Source organism: Leptinotarsa decemlineata, unplaced genomic scaffold, assembly GCF_025532065.1.
Source record: "Leptinotarsa decemlineata unplaced genomic scaffold, Ldec_3_MD MMD2_tig00000690_RagTag_RagTag, whole genome shotgun sequence".
Lineage (NCBI taxonomy): Eukaryota > Metazoa > Arthropoda > Insecta > Coleoptera > Chrysomelidae > Leptinotarsa > Leptinotarsa decemlineata.
Genome location: NW_027412554.1, coordinates 172420 through 193739, shown reverse-complemented (window position 1 = coordinate 193739; position 21320 = coordinate 172420). Strand labels below are relative to the sequence as shown.

General features: G+C 33.8%; 1 protein-coding gene across 1 annotated transcript in view; it reads right to left on the bottom strand.

Annotated features, from left to right (window-relative positions):
• The window catches only part of LOC111507920 (cytosolic carboxypeptidase-like protein 5), a 49791-nt gene extending 30705 nt beyond the window's left edge, over positions 1-19086 (bottom strand). Inside the window, 4 exon segments of the mRNA XM_074174620.1 lie at positions 8118-8447; positions 8503-8648; positions 8700-8804; positions 18754-19086. Coding sequence (XP_074030721.1) covers positions 8118-8447; positions 8503-8648; positions 8700-8804; positions 18754-18847 — 675 coding nt within the window. The 5' untranslated portion in view covers positions 18848-19086.
• Positions 19087-21320: the final 2234 nt, after the last annotated feature.

The following is a 21320-nucleotide window of genomic DNA, read 5'->3' as shown; positions in this document are numbered from 1 at the left end:
TTTTTATCCACATTTTGTAGATTGTCCAACACCATGGAATTGACTCCAGCTATATTCAGCATGGAATAAAAAATAACCATTGGCCATCTTCGTGTGTTTCTACTGCAATCTTACGCCGCGCACATCTTGTCTAACGTACCCACCCCTCCTTTAGTATCGTTATAATCCATTATCATTTCCGGCTTGCCTGTTTCTTGGTCAATTTTATCGTCGTGATGGAGACTGGATACTAGTAGCACATTATTTTTTTTTTTAGGGATATACGATACCAATGTTATGCAACTATTATAAGCAAACATACTTGATCCTAATGGCCTTGTCGTTGGATTCGAAAATTCTAGAGGTAACTCCCGCCTATTTTTCCGTATGGTGCCCAAGTATGTCAGTTTGTAATCATTTAGTAATGTAGATATTAGTGGGATAGTAGTGAACCAGTTATCACAAGTTACATTCTGTTTTGAATCTCTTATTGACTCTTACCAGTCTTTGTACCAAAGCAGATGCAGAATTGTCACAAGCATAGGGACCGTCTGGTTGTGTTCCAACATATACTTCCAAGTTCACAGAATAATAGGTTCTACAGTCAACGAGAGCAAATACTTTGAGACCGTATCGATTTGGCTTACTCGGAATGTATTGTCGGAAACAACATCTTCCACGGAATGCTTCCAATTTCTCATCAATTGTCACATTCTGAAATGGGGTGTATGCAGTTTTACATTTTTCGAGAAAAAAATCAAAAATACTTCTTATTGGTGCCAGTTTATCTATTCGATTTCTATCCGCACGAGTATCTATGTCATCAAATCGCAAATGCTGAAGCAAGAACATAAATCTAAATTTGGACATGGTTAGTCGGAATAGTTCTACACCGGTTCCATCATTGTTCCATAATTCATTTACATTGAGACGGCCTGACCAGCCCCCCTGCCAAATATAGTAAACTAATAAGTGCCTGAAGTTCAACAAGGTCTGCCTGTTTTGTATTTCTCTCGCGGGAATAATTTACGGAATACTTCTGAATGTGTTGATTCGTATACTTGACAATCGTCCCTAGCATTTGCAAATCAAAGAAGTGTTTCCAAATGTCAGATGCACACTTCAAATGTTTTACAGCTGCTTTTGGTCCTGGAAGTTGTGTTATCAAGTTTTTCGCCCGAGTCCTTCTCGAATGGGGAACATGTTTTGACCATTTACTTGTTCGATCTTTTCCAATGAAAACTGGCCCTACTGAAACTTCTTTCTCAATTTCAATATCGGAAATGTCCTGCTCTGTATCTGAATTTGATTCTTGAGTTTCCAATATGTCTTCTTGATCATCCTCATCATCTCCATCATCAAAATCTTCCTCTTGCTAGTCAATGGCAAAGCATTCTAACATTAGTTTATTTAGTCTATTCTGCTCGCGTTCACATGAACTCATCTGAAAATTACACATTATGTACTCAATAAATCACTAAATAACAGTTACATATGCAATAAAATACATGAAAATAGTTACTCACCTTCGAATATGTTGAAAACACAAATACCAATAGTCAGGTCAACAATTGGATTGGGAACTGGAGTCGGACTGTCCCTCCGCAATCATATGCAACTTGAGAACGACAAAACATTCAACCTCTGTACTCTAGTGTCACACTAATAGTAAGATGCTTGAAAAATACTGAGTCGCTCCGATTCGAGAAGTAGAGGGGTGAGTTGTAAACGGCAAATGGGAGGGGCTGCGGAATGAGAATCCGCGCGCCAGTCCCGGAATGTTAAGTATCTCATCTTCAAAGTGTTTCAGATCATTCTAATATTTTAATACCCTTAGGTAATGTCTTTCATACTAATTCAACTTCCACTAGTATAAGTAGGAGAGATTATAAATACTTTGATGAAATTAAATTTCAACTGTCCCTAATGAATACGTTATGGAATAATGATAATACTGACATTAATGAAATATCCAATTCATTCATCAATAATATTATTAGATGCTTGGACATACATGCACCATTCAAAAGGAAGCATAATCCAATAATTTCAAATTGAAAGTGTGGTTTACAGACGAAATCATGGCAGATCTAAAAAAACGCGATTTTCTTCATAAAAAAGCCAAGGAAACCAAACTACAATGTGAGTGCGATGAATATAAAATAAGTCGTAAATTTCGTTACCAAAAAGATATGAATTGAAACTAAAAAGTATTATGAATCAAAGATCGAGGAAAATAAAGGAAACACTGTCTCTTATGTCTGCTAAACAAAGGATAACACTGAATATGCTAATATTTATATTTAAAATCAAACACAATATGTTGCCAAGTGATCAAGTTAACCTACACAAGTAGTATTCATACACACTCCACTAGAAATAGAATAGGAAATTTTTATATCAACAGAGAACATATAGGTTGTGACTCGTTGTATAGTTCTGGTCTAACAGTTCAGACAGCTGTTTCAGCCTATTGGGCATCGTCAGTACCGGGCAGGCGGTCCTCGATTGAAGACAAAATGAGAAAAACCAAGAAAGTACTTGATCAAAATAGCTGCGTAAACGCAAATGAAACATAAGTGGAACCACCTATTGGTGTGACACCCAAGTCAACTTGTCAAGTTTTTATGTCAGTGTTGGTGGTTTGATCAATCAACCGACAACTTCGGTAGCAGAAATTTGGGAAGCTAACCTGAAAAACGATGGCATTTCACCAATAGGTGGTTCCACTTATGTTTCATTTGCGTTTACGCAGCTATTTTTATCAAGTACTTTCTTGGTTTTTCTCATTTTGTCTTCAATCGAGGACCGCCTGCCCGGTACTGACGATGCCCAATAGGCTGAAACAGCTGTCTACCGGTGGCTCTTAAATTGAAATCAATATGGGAATGATCAAAAAGTACTTATTAATTTATTTTTTGATTTTCGTGGAATTATTTTCCAGCAGCTTGACTGCATTAACCTTTCTAGATTTCATATAATTTCTAGAAACATGTGGATTCGTTTTCCGATGGCATTTCAGGTTAGCTTTCCAAATTTCTGCTACCGCAGTTGTCGGTTGATTGGTCAAACCACCAACACTGACATAAAAACTTGGCAAGTTGACTTGGGTGTCACACCAATAGGTGGTTCCACTTATGTTTCATTTGCGTTTACGCAGCTATTTTTATCAAGTACTTTCTTGGTTTTTCTCATTTTGTCTTCAATTGAGGACCACCTGCCCGGTACTGACGATGCCCAATAGGCTGAAACAGCTGTCTACCGGTGGCTTTTAAATTGAAATCAATATGGGACTGATCAAAAAGTACTTATTAATGCATTTTTTGATTTTCATGGAATTATTTTCCAGCAGCTTGACTGCATTAACCTTTCTAGATTATATATATATATATATATATATATATATATATATATATATATATATATATATATATATACATATATATATATATATATATATATATATATATATATATATATATATATATATATATATATATATATATATATATATATATATATATATATACGATCAATTGCTTCAAAAACACCCCACTAACATTCTTCGAAAGCTTCTGATAATTTCTTTTCCATATTCTCTGTTTCACTATCAATGTCGTCATTTAAATCAATAATGAATTTACTTCCACCATTAATATGGAAGTGTTCAATCTCCATATAGTCTTTTTCAACTGAAATTACTTTTTTATCCTTTTCTGCCAGTCTTCTTCGGTAATATTAGATACTTCTTCTTTAATTAGCTCTATTACCTTCTTATCAAATTTTGGAAAATTATTTTTACACCTGATGATTTCATAAAATCAACTCGATGGGATTGAAAACACAAAAATAGGGGGAAGTCTCAGTATGGTGTGTCCATACTTTTCAGCAATACCCTCAAGGGCAATCACTTTTTCAAATGTTTTTGTCTGTAAAACTTCAAGTAGTTGGTTTTTGGTATACCATCTTCAAAATACAGATTGACATCCATTAAAAAACTTTGTATTGCATCTGTCCTCGAATTTTTATTTGATACTTTGATGAGCTGTCGCGAATGAGGAAGCGTTGTCATGAGCTATTACAAATTTGGGATCAATGTGTGTTCAAACCATTCCTCGAAAATATTAGCTTCCATGTTCTTATGATAGTCAACATTACAGTCCTCAAGTTTTTTTCCACATAATTTCAAAGAATTCGGAACCCATCCTTTACTTCCCCCGCAATGCACAATGATTAGTCGCGATCCTTTGTTTGCAGGCATGTTAGGCCTACAAATTCTCGAACCATCAGTCCACCCTTTCGTAACTGTGTCGTGAGTGTCATAACAAGTTTCGTCCAAATAGAAAATTTGCCGTTGTTCTTGTTTATATTTAGTTATTTGTTCTAAGTATTTGTTACGCAATTCCTCTATTCTTCTGCTCTCCATAACTGCTTGACGTTTGTTTATTATTTTAAATCTAAATCCCAGTTTCTTTATCCAATTCTGAAGAGTTTTGTCACAGCAGCGCACGTTATGGCCGGAAGTATTCAATTTCTTCCTTATGATTTCAATTGTAGGAATATCATTGCTTTTGTAAAACTGGTATATTGTTTTTTTAATGATTTTATTAGATGAACATCAAAAGGTTTTGGTAATCCCGTATGACATCTCGTCTTGCATTCATAAGGTTTATTTTTGACTATTTTATGTACAGTTGAGAAAGGAATTTCGGTCAAATCTCATGTTGCTTGTAATAGTTTGTTTCCCTCGAAACCAAACTTGAGATATAGATTCTTATATACGTTGAAACATACTCTCAGTGTTTCAATATTCAAATGCACCCGAATCTTATTCACTGGTATCTCTTTTTCGCATTGTTCACCAGCGCTATTGGAATCACTACACAGGAAAAAGTCTGCGTTGTTATCACAATCGTTATTACCATTAGTACTTGTCCAAGGATATCAAATTTTAAACAGATAACAAACATTTTAAGTAATTATAACTGCACCAATAACGAATTGCAACACTCAAATCGCGATCAGTTCCTGAACTGAACATTGACAACACGACGGCTCGCATTCTATTCGTCACCGTAACCTGAATTCAAAATTTAATTTTATAACTCTTCAGCCAATCATAAAACTGGGTAAGTGAAAATCATCCAATAGGAACTGCCAGTTCTTCAGTCCACGTGGACTAGTTGGCATCGGCTTTATTTCTTTGTATTGGGTTTTTTGGCATTTGATGGCGCACAATACTATAGTTACTTCGACTATATTTCAGGTTACTTTCAATACAAATAATATAGCACCTTTTTGTACTCAAATGGATAAGCTTTTCTAAGAATTCCAAATATCATAAAAAGTAGTAAAATGATCATCTGGCAATATTGATTATATTACCCTATATATTAAATCAGGTAATTTGAGATATCTTAGGAAATGGTTGTTGACAAGAGAACAAACCTGTATACAAAAAAAAAAAAAGAAAATATAGTTGCTGGAGAATTATCTTGATATTTCTTTATGTTATACACTGTGTCCAAGATAAGAATGAACAGCATGGGGATATCGGAAATGGTAAGTGATACGGGGTCCATTGAATTAAAGAAAAATAGCGCATTCATGTGCCTAATAATATTCAATTTAGAAAGTTTTAATATTCCAACTAGTTTCGGAGATATCCGAGAAAAACCGAAATTTGAGAATTTCGTTTTAGAAAACACCAACTTTGTATTTTTATATGGGCTGAAACTAAAGTATACCCTGTATAGGACTCCATTTTTGAGTGTGAATACAGCAACGTATCACACAATATGATTTCATAACCATTTCTCAAGCAGTGATTACTTAACCTGCTTTTCTTCAATTTTATATAGTACGCGATGGTAAAAATGACACATAATGTTCTGGTGTCATAATAATATTGTTGTTTGGTAAAATGTTTGACATATTACCGTTTCTACTTTTACATCTCGTTACCTACCTAATTTGGGTTAAAAATGGAAAAGGTAGCTTTTCGAATACTGAAAAATTTGATATGTTGTCATGTTACATTTTGTGCCAAAGAAATTGTGTTGATGCTGAACGGCGTACTCTAATAAGTATCCAGTGAGGCGACATCCTGGTATATCACTATTTAGACATTTAGTTCTTGATTTAAAAGAATACGGATCATTTATAAAACCTGTAGTTTCCCGACAAAAGCAATGTAATGAAGAAAGTCAGCCTGATGTGTTACAGGCCGTTGTTGAAAATCCTGAGATATCCACTCGCACCATTGAACATAATACCGGAGAAGCCAAATCCACCGCTCACTTAACTTTAAGAAAAAATTAATATCATCCATATAAATTTAGGATTTGTCATGGACTCAGACCAGGTGACGATACAAGGCGAACAACCTTTTGTGAATGGTACACCAGAAAATGCCAAGACGATGAAAATTTCCCTTTCAAAATAATTTGGTCTGATGAAACTAAGATCACCAACAATGGCATTTTTAATAGACGGAAGGTCATTTATTGGTAACAAGAAATTCCGCGTGTACTCAAAGTGTCCAACATCAACATCGATTCGATTTCAACATGTGGGTTGGGATTCTCGGTACAAATGTAATTGGGCTTTTTATCGCTCTAGATTCTAGATAATTTTCCTTTAGCGGAAAATATGTTTCAACAAGACGGTGCTCCAGAACATAACGCTAGAATTGTTTGTGATTATTTGAACCGTCGCTTCCCAGGACAGTGGATTGGTACTCATAATGATACATCCTGGCCTGCAAGGTCCCCCGACCTAACCCCACTAGAATTTTTCCTTTGGGGATATATCAAGAATCAAATTTACTCTCATAATTTTTAAAATGAAGAAGATTTGGTTACTGCATCCTGTAACAATATTGTTCCAAATATGTTAACTCAAGTTTTAAATTCGTCTGTGAGACCAGCAAATTTGTGCTTAGAAAATAACGGCGGGCTATTTGAACACTTGTTATAAGTTTCTGTGTATTTCCTATAATACATATTAGCTTTTTGTTATTACATTACAATTACATTTTATAAACTAAACTTTTGATATTGCGACTCATCTTTGTATTCAACAACGCAAACATTCCAGCAAGTGGTAAGTTAGAATTTATTATAAATAAGACTAATCAATTTACTTCATGCATCAAAATATGACATTTTTTCCAGCGCATACTATCTAAAATTGAAGAAAAGCAAGTTACGCAATCACTTTTCATTTTTCGCGAGAAATGATCATGAAATCATATTGTGTGATACGTTGCTGTATTCACAATGAAAAATGGAGTTGTATACAGGATTTATTTTAGTTTCGGCCCATATAAAAATACAAAGTTGATGATGTTTTCTAAAAGACGAAACATCGCAGAAAATTTCTGCTTACTTTATCATGTAGTCCTTGAAAAGTGGCCATGGCAAAGTGCTATTTGTTTTACATTTCCTTTGGAAATAAAGCTAGGTGAAAATAAAAACGAAATTCTCAAATTTCTGTTTTTCTCGGATATCTCCGAAACTACTCGGAATATTGAAACTTTCTAAATGCTATGTTATTAGGCACATAAATGCACTACTTTTCTCTAATCAATCGACACCGTATCACTCACTACCGTTTCTGATATCCCCATGCTGTTCATTCTTATCTTGGACACAGTGTATAGCTTGGTTTGAAATATTTTTCATTTCAATATTTTTTTAATTTTTATAATTTCTATTTACTAATGTATTCATTCACTTACTATTTCATTATTTTCTATTGCTTGTATGACTGACATTTCATTTTATGCTTAGCCCATTTATTAATTCATTGTCAGTTCAGGTCACAGTAATTTGTTTCACAAATTAGCGCTCTCGAATTTTTGAATTTCATACAAATTATATATTTTTTAAATTTTTTTATATTATTTTTCTTTTTTTCAAGTAATTCATCATAATATTTTGATTATGGTATTTTTAATACTTTCATTCATTTTTCTTTTTTTTCTCGTAGGCAGGGAGTCTGAAACTCCATCATTAATAGAAAATAGGTATGATAGAGGAGCTTTCAAGGAAAGTCCTGAATTATTTCAAAATTTTCACCTGTGAATTATATTTCACAATCAAGTTCAAAAGTAAATGTTTTTATGTAATACATACTTTCTTTCCCAGAAACTTGTAAGGCCTGGGTTTATTTTCTGGAAAAAGATTTCTCAGCTTATCTTCTCTATTCTTAGTTATACCATGAAATGATGATAAGGTAATTAAATCTATTCTTCTTCCTTCGAGAGATCGACATACTGTTTCCCTCACATAGTAAATGTCTTCATCTGAAACGGGCTTCACGTCTGAATATTTGGAATCAATATTCATGAGCATCTTCTCCAAATCCACATAAGAAAAAGGGTAGGTGAACGCAAAGTACGTTATACTGTCAGCATTTTCTGGTGTCCGAAATTTAAAAGTCAAAGTGAATATATCATCAGTTATCTAAAAAATTGATATTAGAATAAATATGAATGAATATTCAAAATAGTATACTCACACTGAATGTAGGTTTGTCCAAAATACGTTCCCACTTTGGCTTACTAGGTAATATTCTATATACAGGTGCCATTCCCTGACTGTACATTTTTCCTTGTCGATTCAGATCTACCATATTGAATCTTACATAGAGTGATGAAGCAGGAGCTTAAAGATTTGAATCGATCAGTTTATTGAATTTGAATAATCTTTGCATACCTTTGACTCCAAAATGAAACCAGGTTCGGTTCCCATTTTCAAACTCTGTTCCGAAGCAATCAGGTTTAGTCCAAATATTGAATTCAGCATCATATGTTTCTTGAACTACAGATTTATTTGATTGTTTACTGAGCACTACAATAATTTTTGAAACAAATGTCTGATTCAAGAATTTTTCAAAAAAGTGAATAGAATCATCACAAATTTAAAACTCTTTTCTGGGATTTGAGGAAGTGTTCTACCGGTTTTTATGTCTAAAATTTCGTAAATAACTGTTCCAGATCACTTTAAAGAAATGAATGGGAACATTTTTGTCTAATTTCCACTAGTATTTTTACGACCGGTTTCGGGTTTTATCCCATTATGAAGTATAAAAACTAATTCATAATGTGAAATTTAAAAACGTGATTTGTAGGTAAGCTGTATAGGGAGATAATTGAATGAACAGGGGTGCCAACTATGAAAAATTGAATACTGGAATTTATAGAAATTACCGGGTGTGTCAAACTTATAAATTAAAAAAAAATAACCAGTGGAAATTAGACAAAAATGTTCCCTTCATTTCATTAAAGTGATCATGAATTTCCACAAAATAAACAAGTCATCATTACACGTATTAAATATTATCGAAGTCGCAAAGGCAACAGCAGATATTACATTCTTTGGGGTTCAGATCTGCGGTTTTATTCCATCAGTGGAGGACATGGCAGGCATCGTTTCTATTGGTTGACTTGATTGGCCTAATTTATATGTTGCTGAGTGCTGGTAGCCAGACTTTTTCAACATTAATTCCCTCTACCTTTTGGTTAAAAGTATCTCTATATTTCTCAACTTCTATCGCCTTCATTTATAATCTTGAATATTAGCTCTAGGTTTACTTCAAGTAAATGGGTCTGTTCAAATGTGACATCATGAGTAACTTCCCTGAGAACTTATTTGGCAAATGCTATATAAAAAACCCGCAGACCACTGCCAACAAACCCGGAAAATAGCTTTGACGCTGTTATCTCTGATTTACAAGTGTCCTTTTTTAATGAATGACCTTATCAATTTTTCACACCACAAAAAACGATTTTCAATGTAATGTGACTTGGTAAACATATGATATGATTATATTTCTGAGTTTGACTGTTTGCAATATACTTATTTTCAGCGACGTTCAATATATTTGACAAAAATTACTTATAATAATGAATTTGAAAATAACTAAGTACAGTAATATTGTACAGGAAATTGTTGGTAATTACTAAAAAAATGGATCGATGGATGTAGCCGTTACTACATGGTAGGAGATCATCATGAAATATGATAATTAAAACTTCCTATGTTTTAATACCACTTTTATTTGGAACTAACTTTACTGCAGTTCCGTTCTAGAAAAACATTTTCAAACGAGTACAATAAAACTTTTTATTATATTGTTTAATTGTATTCGTTTGAAAATGTCCTGCAGAAACGTCAATTACAAATGAAAGTGGAATTTTTAATTCTCATTTTTTCATAACAAAATAATGAATTTATAATTTTTATTTGTGTTTTATATCAATTACTATGGTTGAATGTTGTTATAAATTGTCGTCAGAGGCAAAAACTAGAACAAATGTTGCCTTCTATACTCTACACAGGTTGAACTTTCCACGGTAAAGTTCAACCTCATCAAAATATTTAGCATATGAAGCAAATCAATCAAAAATTATGAAAGGTTTTGTTGTTTTTATAAAAGTTTGTTGATTGTGAGAAAATTAGCCCGTGTTGATTTGAACTATGATAGGAAAGTATAATAATAATAATAATATTATTTGCCATATAACTACAGTGTGAGTCACTGCTTTTTGGTGGGCCTATATATAATGAAGTTTGGGATGGAGTCATACTACTGAATTATTTATCATTCATCAATGATAAGTTTAGCTGTCTTCTTCTATGATATACAGGGCGTTCCAATGAAAGCTTGACACCCCCTGTAAGTCAGAAACGGACATGTAATCGAAAATCAATTTTTATTTCTAGGGGGGCACATTCTGATGGAAATCATACCCGAAACTTCACCCCCCTGCGGTCAGGAACTACCTCCCCTAATTTGTTCAATGGCGTGGTAGATCATCCTGAAAAATGAGAATTAAAACTTCCTATGTTTTTATACCACTTTTATTTGGAATTAACTTTACTGCAGTTTCGTTCTACAAGGACATAAGTGTGAGTCGAGTGATACATCATTTGAAAGGTCTTCCCTCTATTATTTCTGTAATTTTGTTTGAAATTGGTTCCGTCAGAAATGACGGAGTTGAAGTTGCAGTTTTAGGACATTTACAAATAGATAATCGACAATCTATCAGACAAGTAGCTAGAGCGTCTGGTATATCAGCTACTAGTGTTTTTCGGATTTTGAAAGCCTACAAATTCCATCCTTTCTAAATAAGGCTACTTCAGGAATTAAACGAAGCTGATCCTGATCGTCGCCTTCAGTTTTGTAAGGTGTTCTGCAAGAAATTGGCCAATAACCCAAACCTATTATATGTACAATGCATGGTTTTCAGACGAAAGTTCTTTCATGTTGAATGGTGAAGTGAATAGACATAATTGTCGTTACTGTAGCGATGTGAATCATCATTTGGTGACTCCACAAAAATTGAATGTCTGGGCCGGCTCTCTTGGTAATCATATTGTTGGACCATTCTTCATTGAAGGTAATCTCAATGGAGACACACTTAAATATATTACAAGACTGTGTAGATCCTATGATCACACAAATTTTAGAAAATGATGACAATTCAGTAGAAAATGAAATAACATTCCAGCAAGATAGTGCACACCCACATTTTGATGTTCGGGTGAGACAGTTTTTGGATGAACGTTTTCCAATGCATTGGATCGGCAGAAGGGGTCCAGTGGAGTGGCCAGCTAGATCACCTGATCTAACACCGATGGACTTCTTTCTGTGGGGATACCTGAAGTCAAAAATGTACTCTACTAAGCCTACAAATCTAGAAGACCTGCGACAGAATTGTTCAGGAATACTGATTGCTGACTCCGGACATCTTGAATAATGTATGGAACGCTTTCGAGAGTAGACTGTATTATTGTATGGAACCAGGTGGAGGTCATTTTGAACAATTTATTCGTTGATTTTGTTTCCGCTGATATTATTTGTTGTTGATTTCCTCATCGAAATGAACGACGGCGAATTTTCTGTTTTTTTTTTTTTAATAAAACGTTCAACATTTAATTTCTCAATAACGAATGAACCAATTAAAAAAATTTACAGAGGTAATAGAGAGACAAAAGACCTTTCAAATGATGTATCACTCAAACCCCATGCCATTGAAAAAAATAGAGGGGTAGTTGCTGACCGCAGGGGGTGACTTTTCAGGTATGATTTTCATATCAGAATTAGTCCCCCTAGAAATGAAAATTGACGTGTTCTTAGACATTTTCGATTCATGTCCGTTTCTGACTTACAGGGGAGGTCAAGTTTTCGTTGGAACGCCCTGTATAGTAAGAATTTACAACACCTCAGTTAAAATCAGCTATATTAACATGAGTGAAAGAAAATATAGCTGCTTACACAATTGAAGCATTGTACACGTCTTTGACACATGTCTGTCAATAAACCTTATAGCACTTTTGAGACCCATGCAGGTTGAAACAGTGCTATCTGGTTATGAATCATAAATACTATGTTTTTGCACTTTGCTGTCATCTAATTGCTGTCCAAATTACTTGTAGTACAAGTACTGAGTAGTTCACAGTTTGTTAGCATGTTGTAATTGTTGATTATTTACAGACTTACGAGCTGCTATTTGTTACTCTCAAGTTAAGAATAGCATTATATATTTTCATCTCTAACTTTTTATTCAAGGTTATTTTCCTGTTCGAAAAGAATCAACAATATACCACGGAAGAAACCTGCATTAAACTAAGTTCAATTTTCTGAGCACAATCAATGATACATAATCGATATAATACATAAATTGGGATTTTTCAGTCTGAGACAAAATGTATCTGACTTATGTAGAATGAAAATATAAAATATTATCAGTAGGCTTGAACTAGCAGATTTTGATGAAATAACGGATCATAATTATGAAACAACTGATATTATTGTAGATAAAAAACGCTTGATTGGAAAATTTTATGCAAACATCAAATTAGAACAGGAAGAAGACACATCTGAAGCTGAAATGATTGTTCAGTGATTGAATATTTTAACAGTATTAGCTAAAAATTGGACAGCAAAGGAATTTCCAAGATTATTTCTTATTCAAATTATATGATCAGAAAAGTTAAGAAGTTTGTGAAAGAAACAGGAATTTTACAATCACCCAACTCAAAACCAGACAAAATCCTCGATAAAACAACTGTAGTGATACATTTTTATTATTCGGGCGACAAATGTAGACCCATGTCTGGAAATATTTTATTGTAGCAATAATTAATGGGGTAATCAAGTATGAAAAAGGCTAATGAAAGAAAGGTTTTAGCTTTCTACTTCTCCATTTCCATATAAAAAAAATGTGGGAATATTCCAAAGAAAGGAAGAAAGTAATTAATTATAAAATGTTTTCTATACAAAGATGTGTAGTTTATGCAAAGAAGTAACTTTCAAACACAAACTGGAAGAAAAAGCCCTCTCAAGACAATTACTTCCATATAAACATTCAATTACATGAAATAAAAAATACTTTTGAAACAACAAATTGTATTACACGAATTACACCAAAAACACTTTTTTCTATTCAGTTTGTACTCCAAACATTCGTTATTAAATTGAATCAGATATCATTCACAGGATTGCTACACAATATAGTATATGAAAGAGGTAAATTTTCACTTACATGGAACACTGTCATCCTCAATGGAAAACATCCGATATTTTGGAATAAGACACTCGTCTTATTGCCCCTTCAGTAGTAATCTGGATAACATTACAAGATGAAGTACTCAATTCATTCATAAAATTATGACTTTATATCACGAATGAGTTAAATCTACTCATATCTTCGATGACAATATGCAATGACATTCATTCGCTTTTAAAGATGGAGGAGTAGAAAGCCAAAACCTTTCTTTCCCAAAAATGTATCTCTCCTAAAAATATACTCCTTTCAATTCAAAAAAGCTAGTGTTGAGCAAACTGTAGCATTCTCGAGCCCTACTGAGGAAGCTACGGTGTTAGCGAGAAGTATCAAGAAATAAAAATGTTCGTGAAAATTGTGTAATTATTATTATGAATAGTGTCATTAATTTTCATCAAGTAACGGGTCAGTCCTTATTTCCCTTTGAACCCCTTCATTTCATACCCATATAATGGGGGAGCCCCATATTGGATTTAGAGTCACTTATACTTCGTATTCTTTCCAACAAACCCTTTAGTTTGTTACCCTCATTATGGGAGTACATAAAAAACTAGCCGCCACCTTGGGAGGTCCGACATGTTGGCAGTATAATGGCGTCATTTAGCTGATCATACATTGTCATCCTAACTAAATATGTAGTCAAAATTTCATGAGGATAACTGCTTCAAAATTCAGTCGAAATATTCAACCTGAACTAGCATTCATGCAAACATTGCAAGTTGAAAAAATGGGAAAGTTTTTGGATTTTTCTACTCCATCTTGATACAAAAAAATGTGGGAATCTTCCAAAGAAAGGAAGGAAGTAATCAATTTGAAAATAACTAACTCTATACATGGATGTGTAGATCATGCAAAAAGGCAACTTTCAGACACAAACAGGAAGAAAGACCTCCTGAAACAGCTACTTTCATATAAACATTGAATTACATGAAAGAAAAAAATTCTTTGGAAACAAATACTTTTATATGAACACTGAATTATACAGAAGATACTTTTCTCTACTCAGTTTGTATTCCAAACATTCGTTATGGAATAAAATCAGATATCATTCACAGGAGTTCTACTTTAAATGAATGGTAACAAATAGCACTTACATGGAAGTTGAGATGTAATAATACGTACGCACGTGCGTCGATAGAGTTCCGTCAGAAACTAGAGTTTTAGTGTGGTTTTTTGTCAATAGAAAATTTCAAATTTTACATCAGGGTGACAGTAAAAGTGCCGCGAATATTTTTTGTGAAAAATAAAATCAGTTTCGGGTCCTGAGTTGATGAAAATGAATAATATCTAAAATTGATTGGGTCTAAAAAGTTCAGATATTCTGTGGATGAACCATAAAAGGGCCTGCAATTAACATAAATTACCACATCTGGCAAGACAAGTGGGAACCCTACCAGAGGCGTACCAAATGAAGTTATTGAAGCTCTTATAAAGGAAAGCAAAACTAAAGAAGGTGAATTTGTGTATTAAAAAAAACGCTGATAAGTGAGTATTTATTGTCTATAAAAAGTGCGGACATAGGATAGATTTTTATTGACTTCAAAGTAATTTTAAACACCTGCCAGTGGCGTACAAATTTACACAAATGGAGCGTAAATTCAAGTGCTGCAAGAAACACTTTGGAAACCTTTTTTCCATTACATGTTTAGACTTTCACCCAAGTTGTTTGGATCGGAAAAATAATCATAAAGAACTTGGTGGGTTCAAAATATACTGTTCCCTAAAATGTGAGCTGAAGGATTCAGAGAGGGAAAAATGCAGACACCCTAGTAAATGATATTAAAAAATTGAAGAAAGATATAATCCAACGAGATTATATCTCGTTGGAGACTATAAGCCAAATAGAATATGAGAAACTTAAAAAAATAAATAAATTAATGAAAAGGATAGATGAATTAGAGAAAGATTCTAAAGAAAAAGAAGTTGTTTATATGTGTGCTAGAAAATTAACCCAGGATTTTGAGAATGAAGTCTATGAAACGGAACAAATATATTTAAATAAACAGAGAGAACATGAATTATTAATAGCTCAATTGCAAAAAGGCATAAATGATATGAAAAAGAGAAATGAATTGCTGGAAGAAGAAATAAGACATAAAACAGATGAGCTACACAAACAGTTTAGAGATTTAGTAAGCCTCCAAGAAATAAATTCAGAGATGCTTAGCATGATTAGATCGCTGGAAATGAACAATATTACACACAGTAATGAAATTCTCCATCTGAAGAATGAAATGACTCATCTAAAAAGCACAAGGAAAAACTACATCAGAGAAGAAAACTACATTAGAGAAATTGCTTCATTTCCTACAAAGGTGTCCAAGCGGAAGAAACTGGAAATTAATAAAATAACACCACACCCAGGCAAACTTAATAGAATCCCAACTAATTCAGTCAAAAAGAAAAAAATGTTAATTGTATCGTCCGCTCACGGTAAAGGCTTGGGGGACACTTTATCTAAACAAACAGAAAAATACTCCATCCTATCCATTGTAAAACCAAATGCCTCGGACAGGGAATTAGTATATACTGCTATCAACTTTGCAAGGGAGTTTACTAAGAATGCGTATTAATATGGCCAAAAAGTCTCTCCACGAGTTCACTGGACTTAGTTAATTCCAAACTCAACAACACTCACACCATTATCAGCTCGGAACCTTATAGATTCGATGTGAATATGAATCAACTGATTTATGAAAATAATCTTCTCATCCGCAAGAAACTTCACTTCCAAAATAATAACCTAATATCCTTCCTGGATTGCAATAACACACTGCGAAGGAGCAATTATAGTAGAGATGGAATTCACCTGTCGAATGGGGCCAAGTTTTTCTTAGGAAAAGCTATCTTGAGCTTGCTGGAAGGACTAAAATGTACTTCAAATAGCGGTGAACATGATGAAATCAACGCGTTTGAAAAGGACTTGACCCATGTTAGTTCTTATACAAAAAGTGATGGATACTTATGAAAAGCGAAATGGTGGGATTCCTGTAAACCCCTTTTTCGATAACATAGAATCCTTACGGTTATTTCAATATTTATATTGGAAACCGTATCAATTATACATGAAAATAGGGAGAACTATGAATCTACAGCTACAGCCACATACCACACAAGGAGGTCAAATGAACTGAGTCTACCAATTCCAAAAACATGTTGGGTTCAAAACTCGTTGATATATAATGGAATCAGAATATACAATAAACTTCCCAATGAAATCAAAGAGACTCCTTTAATCATATTTAGATTAACGTGTTAGGAATCACACGTTAAAAGGTAAGACCTCGTTAATCCCTAGCTCGCACAAGTTTCGACTTCTGAGGGTTGTCGTTCGTAGGGGTGCGACAGCTGGTTAACGGAAAAACAGATTTTAAACAGATTTTTTTTTTAAACACTTATACTTCACATCTTATATTGTTTATATTGATATTTATATTGATATTTATTTATAACATTGTGTTTGTAACAAGAATTTATTCTTAAACAATAAACATATTATCAATATTATCAATAAAATGAACACTGTCATCCTCACTAGTAGATATCGATGTTTTGCCGTAAGACACTTGCCTTAGGACTCTTCAGTACCAAATTGGATAACATTATAGAAAATACACACAATTCATTCATGAATTAGGATTTTTAATGTCATGGAATAAGTTTAATCTACTATGTCATCGATGACATCGTAATGACATTCATTCACCTATTTGATTAAATCCTTTCTTTGGAAGATTTCCACATTTTTTGTATCAAGATGGAGTAGTAGAAGGCCAAAAACTTTCTTTCCCAAAAAGTAATCACTCCTAAAAATATAAACCCTTCAATTCAAAAATTTAAAAAATGATTTTTCTATTCTAGTCTTGTTGTATAGCCCACAAAATTAGCCAAAAAATAGACCTACTCCGAGTGTTCTAGAAATAGAAGTCATCTTTCACAAATTCAAAATTTACCCGATGAACTTTTGAAAAATTATAAATTACTAGTATTTGTTAGGGCTACAAAAATATCAGAAAAATCAGGTGTGAAGATATGAAACCAACAAGACAACTGTTACATTTCATGAAGGACTTTGAATTTGTTTTGTTATTTGAAATGTATCAAGATCGCCCAATCTGAAAAGCGCGTACCTCTTGTTAGAATAATTGATCTATTTGGCAACCAACGAGGGTGTTTTGTGACTTACACCTATACAAACTCAACCAAATAAGTGCAACCCCTTAATGAAGCCAATTACTATAATTGGTGAGAAATATTTTAGGTCAGCTGACTCTAGAAAACACTGAAAAGATGATGTGTTTTGGTACATACAAAAGCAAGGGCTTCTAGGTGCTGTAATTGTAGGATTATTATTTGATATGAAGTTGAATTTTGTGAATCCAATAAAAAACTAACGAAAAGATAATTCAATTTCAAATTCTGTTTTACAGTTAACCTGCGAATGCCCCATTATGAACAACAACCCTTAGATCAACCCTGAATCAGGATGTTTGACATTTTCTTGTACTACTACATAAATGTAACAAAAAGGCAAAGTAGTAAATTCTTCGAGTGATTCCACTAAACAAACTTGAATGTATGTATGCTAGAATAGCATACAGCCCAAATAAGGCTATAGAGACCTGATTTGCAAACAATGCAACAAAGAAACAGATACAAATGTGAGGCATTGTATCATAGGAGGTAAACAATGTATGAATAACCCACATATATTCAGATTTTTCAGAAGAATACGACAATACATTCAGCAAGAAACCCTTACAAAGTAGCACACAAAACAAGATTGTTGGAATGGGCATCATCAAAAAGATGGGGGAAAACACAATAAGCCCATGAGGCTGCAGTGTTTTCTGGGTTCGAAGGAAACAGATAAGTCAGACTCAGAATGAATTGAAAACAATTGATATGGATTTATGTAGTAGTCTTATATCAAGAGTACTAAGTCATACGTTGCAAGTCATGATTAAAAAATTCAAAGGAGTTGGTTCATTGATTTTCAATGGCAACATTCATGCACATTTTATATAATTTAATAGTAGTAATGAATAAAAAAAACTTGAGGACGAAATTGCAGTAACTTTAGTTACAAATACAAGTGGTAAAAAAACATTGAAAGTTTCATTTCTCATTTTTCGTAACTATATAAGTATATAATATTCGGACATTAGTTCAAAGTTGAACAGTCCTCAATAACTCACCAGACTCATTTTGTGGAACATATTCAACTCTTGCTAAGTTTGCAGAATCAAAATCATTAAAAAATGTGAATTGAGCACAGACGATTCCTTCCATAATATATGCGCCCTCAGATCAGTTCTTCAAGTGTTCATAATTTGTTAGATAATGAAAATGTGCCAACCTTGTAAAACATCCCTTCTTGAGTTAAACCAATAATTTTTTCGAAGAAGAATAATTTTATGAGAAGGAATTAAAACGTTTAAACCTTCATGAAAGTAGATACATTTCAACAATTCAATAAAAATGATGAAGACAGTAAATGTAAACAAAATTTGACACCTGTCTAAATAAATCTAATTTCAGGGTATTTTCGTACTAGAATTCAGAAAATTTAATAATACTTCAGTGATTGGGATGTTTTTGTCTGTGCGCATGCTCCATACATCAAGGCTCAATTTCTAGGAGCATGCGATGACTTTCAGAACTAAAACCCTATATCCGAGAATACCTACCACAGAGAAGCGACAAAGACGGCCATTTTGTGACCCTTTTTTCGTAGACGCATGCGTCGACTTGGTTGTCTCTCCGTCATTCTCGGGCTTAGTTGTCTCCATTAGTCTGTGAGCACTGAGCAAACATAATGAGGTAGGTAGTTAGTTACAAAAGGTACCTACTCAACTCGGTATATATTAAAATTATGCTATTTAAGCAAGAGTTTTCAGGAGATAATTAGTTTTGAAGAATCCATCGTGAGAGAAACAGTAGAAAATTCAGCAATATTTAAGGCACTTGAAATTAAAATTAAAACAATGCTCGAACAGGACAAATGATGCGTGATATCTATAGATGAGATTGCTTTAAAATCCAATTTTTTTTTTCGATACAGGATGTGATGAAATTTTTGGTTTCGAAGATATTAGAGAGGCAAATAAGAGGAATTCCATATGTAGAAATGTTCGCGTTATTATGACTAGAGGACTTTATTCTCCCTGGAAACAACCGATTGCTTTTTTTTTCATTGAATCACAGCTACCAGCAAAAAATTTTCGTGATATTTTGGATAAGTGCATTTCTAAATTATCCAATATAGATCTGCATGTTGATGGCATTGTGAGTGACATGGGCTCTAACTTTTACGATTTGTCAAAGTTATTAGGGGTCACTTTAGAAGAATCTGAATTTGAGCTCGGTGGTAAAAAAACTTGTTTATATTTTTGATCCAAGTCATTTGATGAAAGCCACTTTTTTAAAACATTCATTTCATTTTGTCGGATTATTTCCATGAATAGTGTAATTGAAATATGGGATAAGCTTTCCAAATCAAATTATAAATATTTAAAAACGAGACGACTACATTCAGATTGTCTTGAAAATTTTTTTGTGCTGTAAGACAACAATGCGGAATTAATGTTAATCCGACCCCCATACAATTTCAAAGGGCATTCCGGAAGTTGTTTTGCCAAAATTATTTTCATTCCAATCATATGAATTGTAAGAATGATTTGGATGATTTATTAATCAGTATACAATCCACAAATATAAATGATATATTTATATCAGATGAGAATCACTTTTCTCCAGTCCTTGCCCTTCCGGATTATGATTATAAAAATGAAGATGTATGTACTCAGAATCCATTCATTTACGTTTGTTGATACATTAAAAAAAATCTCTTCAAGTTCATACATGTTATGTGTGTCACTCTTTCAGCACTTAGTGATTGCTTTTTTTTTTGTTGTTTAGTGAAGTCAAGGCGATGTGATCTTGAAGTGTCTGGTTCATGGATCGTTCAGATTTTTTCTTTCATATGAGATTTTGTGTGTGTGTGAGAATGCACGGTACAGGGTTTCATTATGTGCTTGTCTATTTACAAACATACGTCTGGATACTTCGTAGATCCTCCAAGTAATGAATGCTCCATCGGTGTGAGGCCACCAAGTTAGTAGTGGTGTGACGTCACAGCAGCAGCAACCGTTCAACGGTAAGAGAGCAAGATGTTCACTCCACGACGTCTGGCTGAGTAATGCGTATTCATCGGTCTGTCCTCACCTCTCTCTCGATGCAGTGAAGGCTGCGACGTAATGCATCGCTCTATCCCAGCAGCAACCGTTCAACGGTAGGAGAGCTGTGCACTCCACGGCGTTTGGCTGAGTAATGCGTATTCATCGATGTGCCCTTACCTCCCTTGATGTGGCGATGGCTATGACGTAACGTATAGCTCTACCCTCACTCTCGACGGTGACGCGCAGGCGACGTTGATTATGGTATTTAAGAAGCGGGCGAGTGTTGGTTATGTCAGTTTCCATCGAGTGAGTTAGTGAGAACATATCATAGAAAATGTATTCTTGTGAATGTGGTCAATCTTTTACTCGTAGTGACAACCTTCGTCGTCATCAGCTCCAAAGTTGTCAAGGAGGTCCATCAGTGAAACGAGTGAGATTAGATGACGCTGCAACACCTATGTACACATGTAATTGTTGTAATGTGATGATTCCATTGACTCAAGTAAATTCTCACAATAGAAGTCTGCAACATAAGAATAATGCATGTGTACAATTGAGTGATGGTGTTCAAATTATAAAGAGTG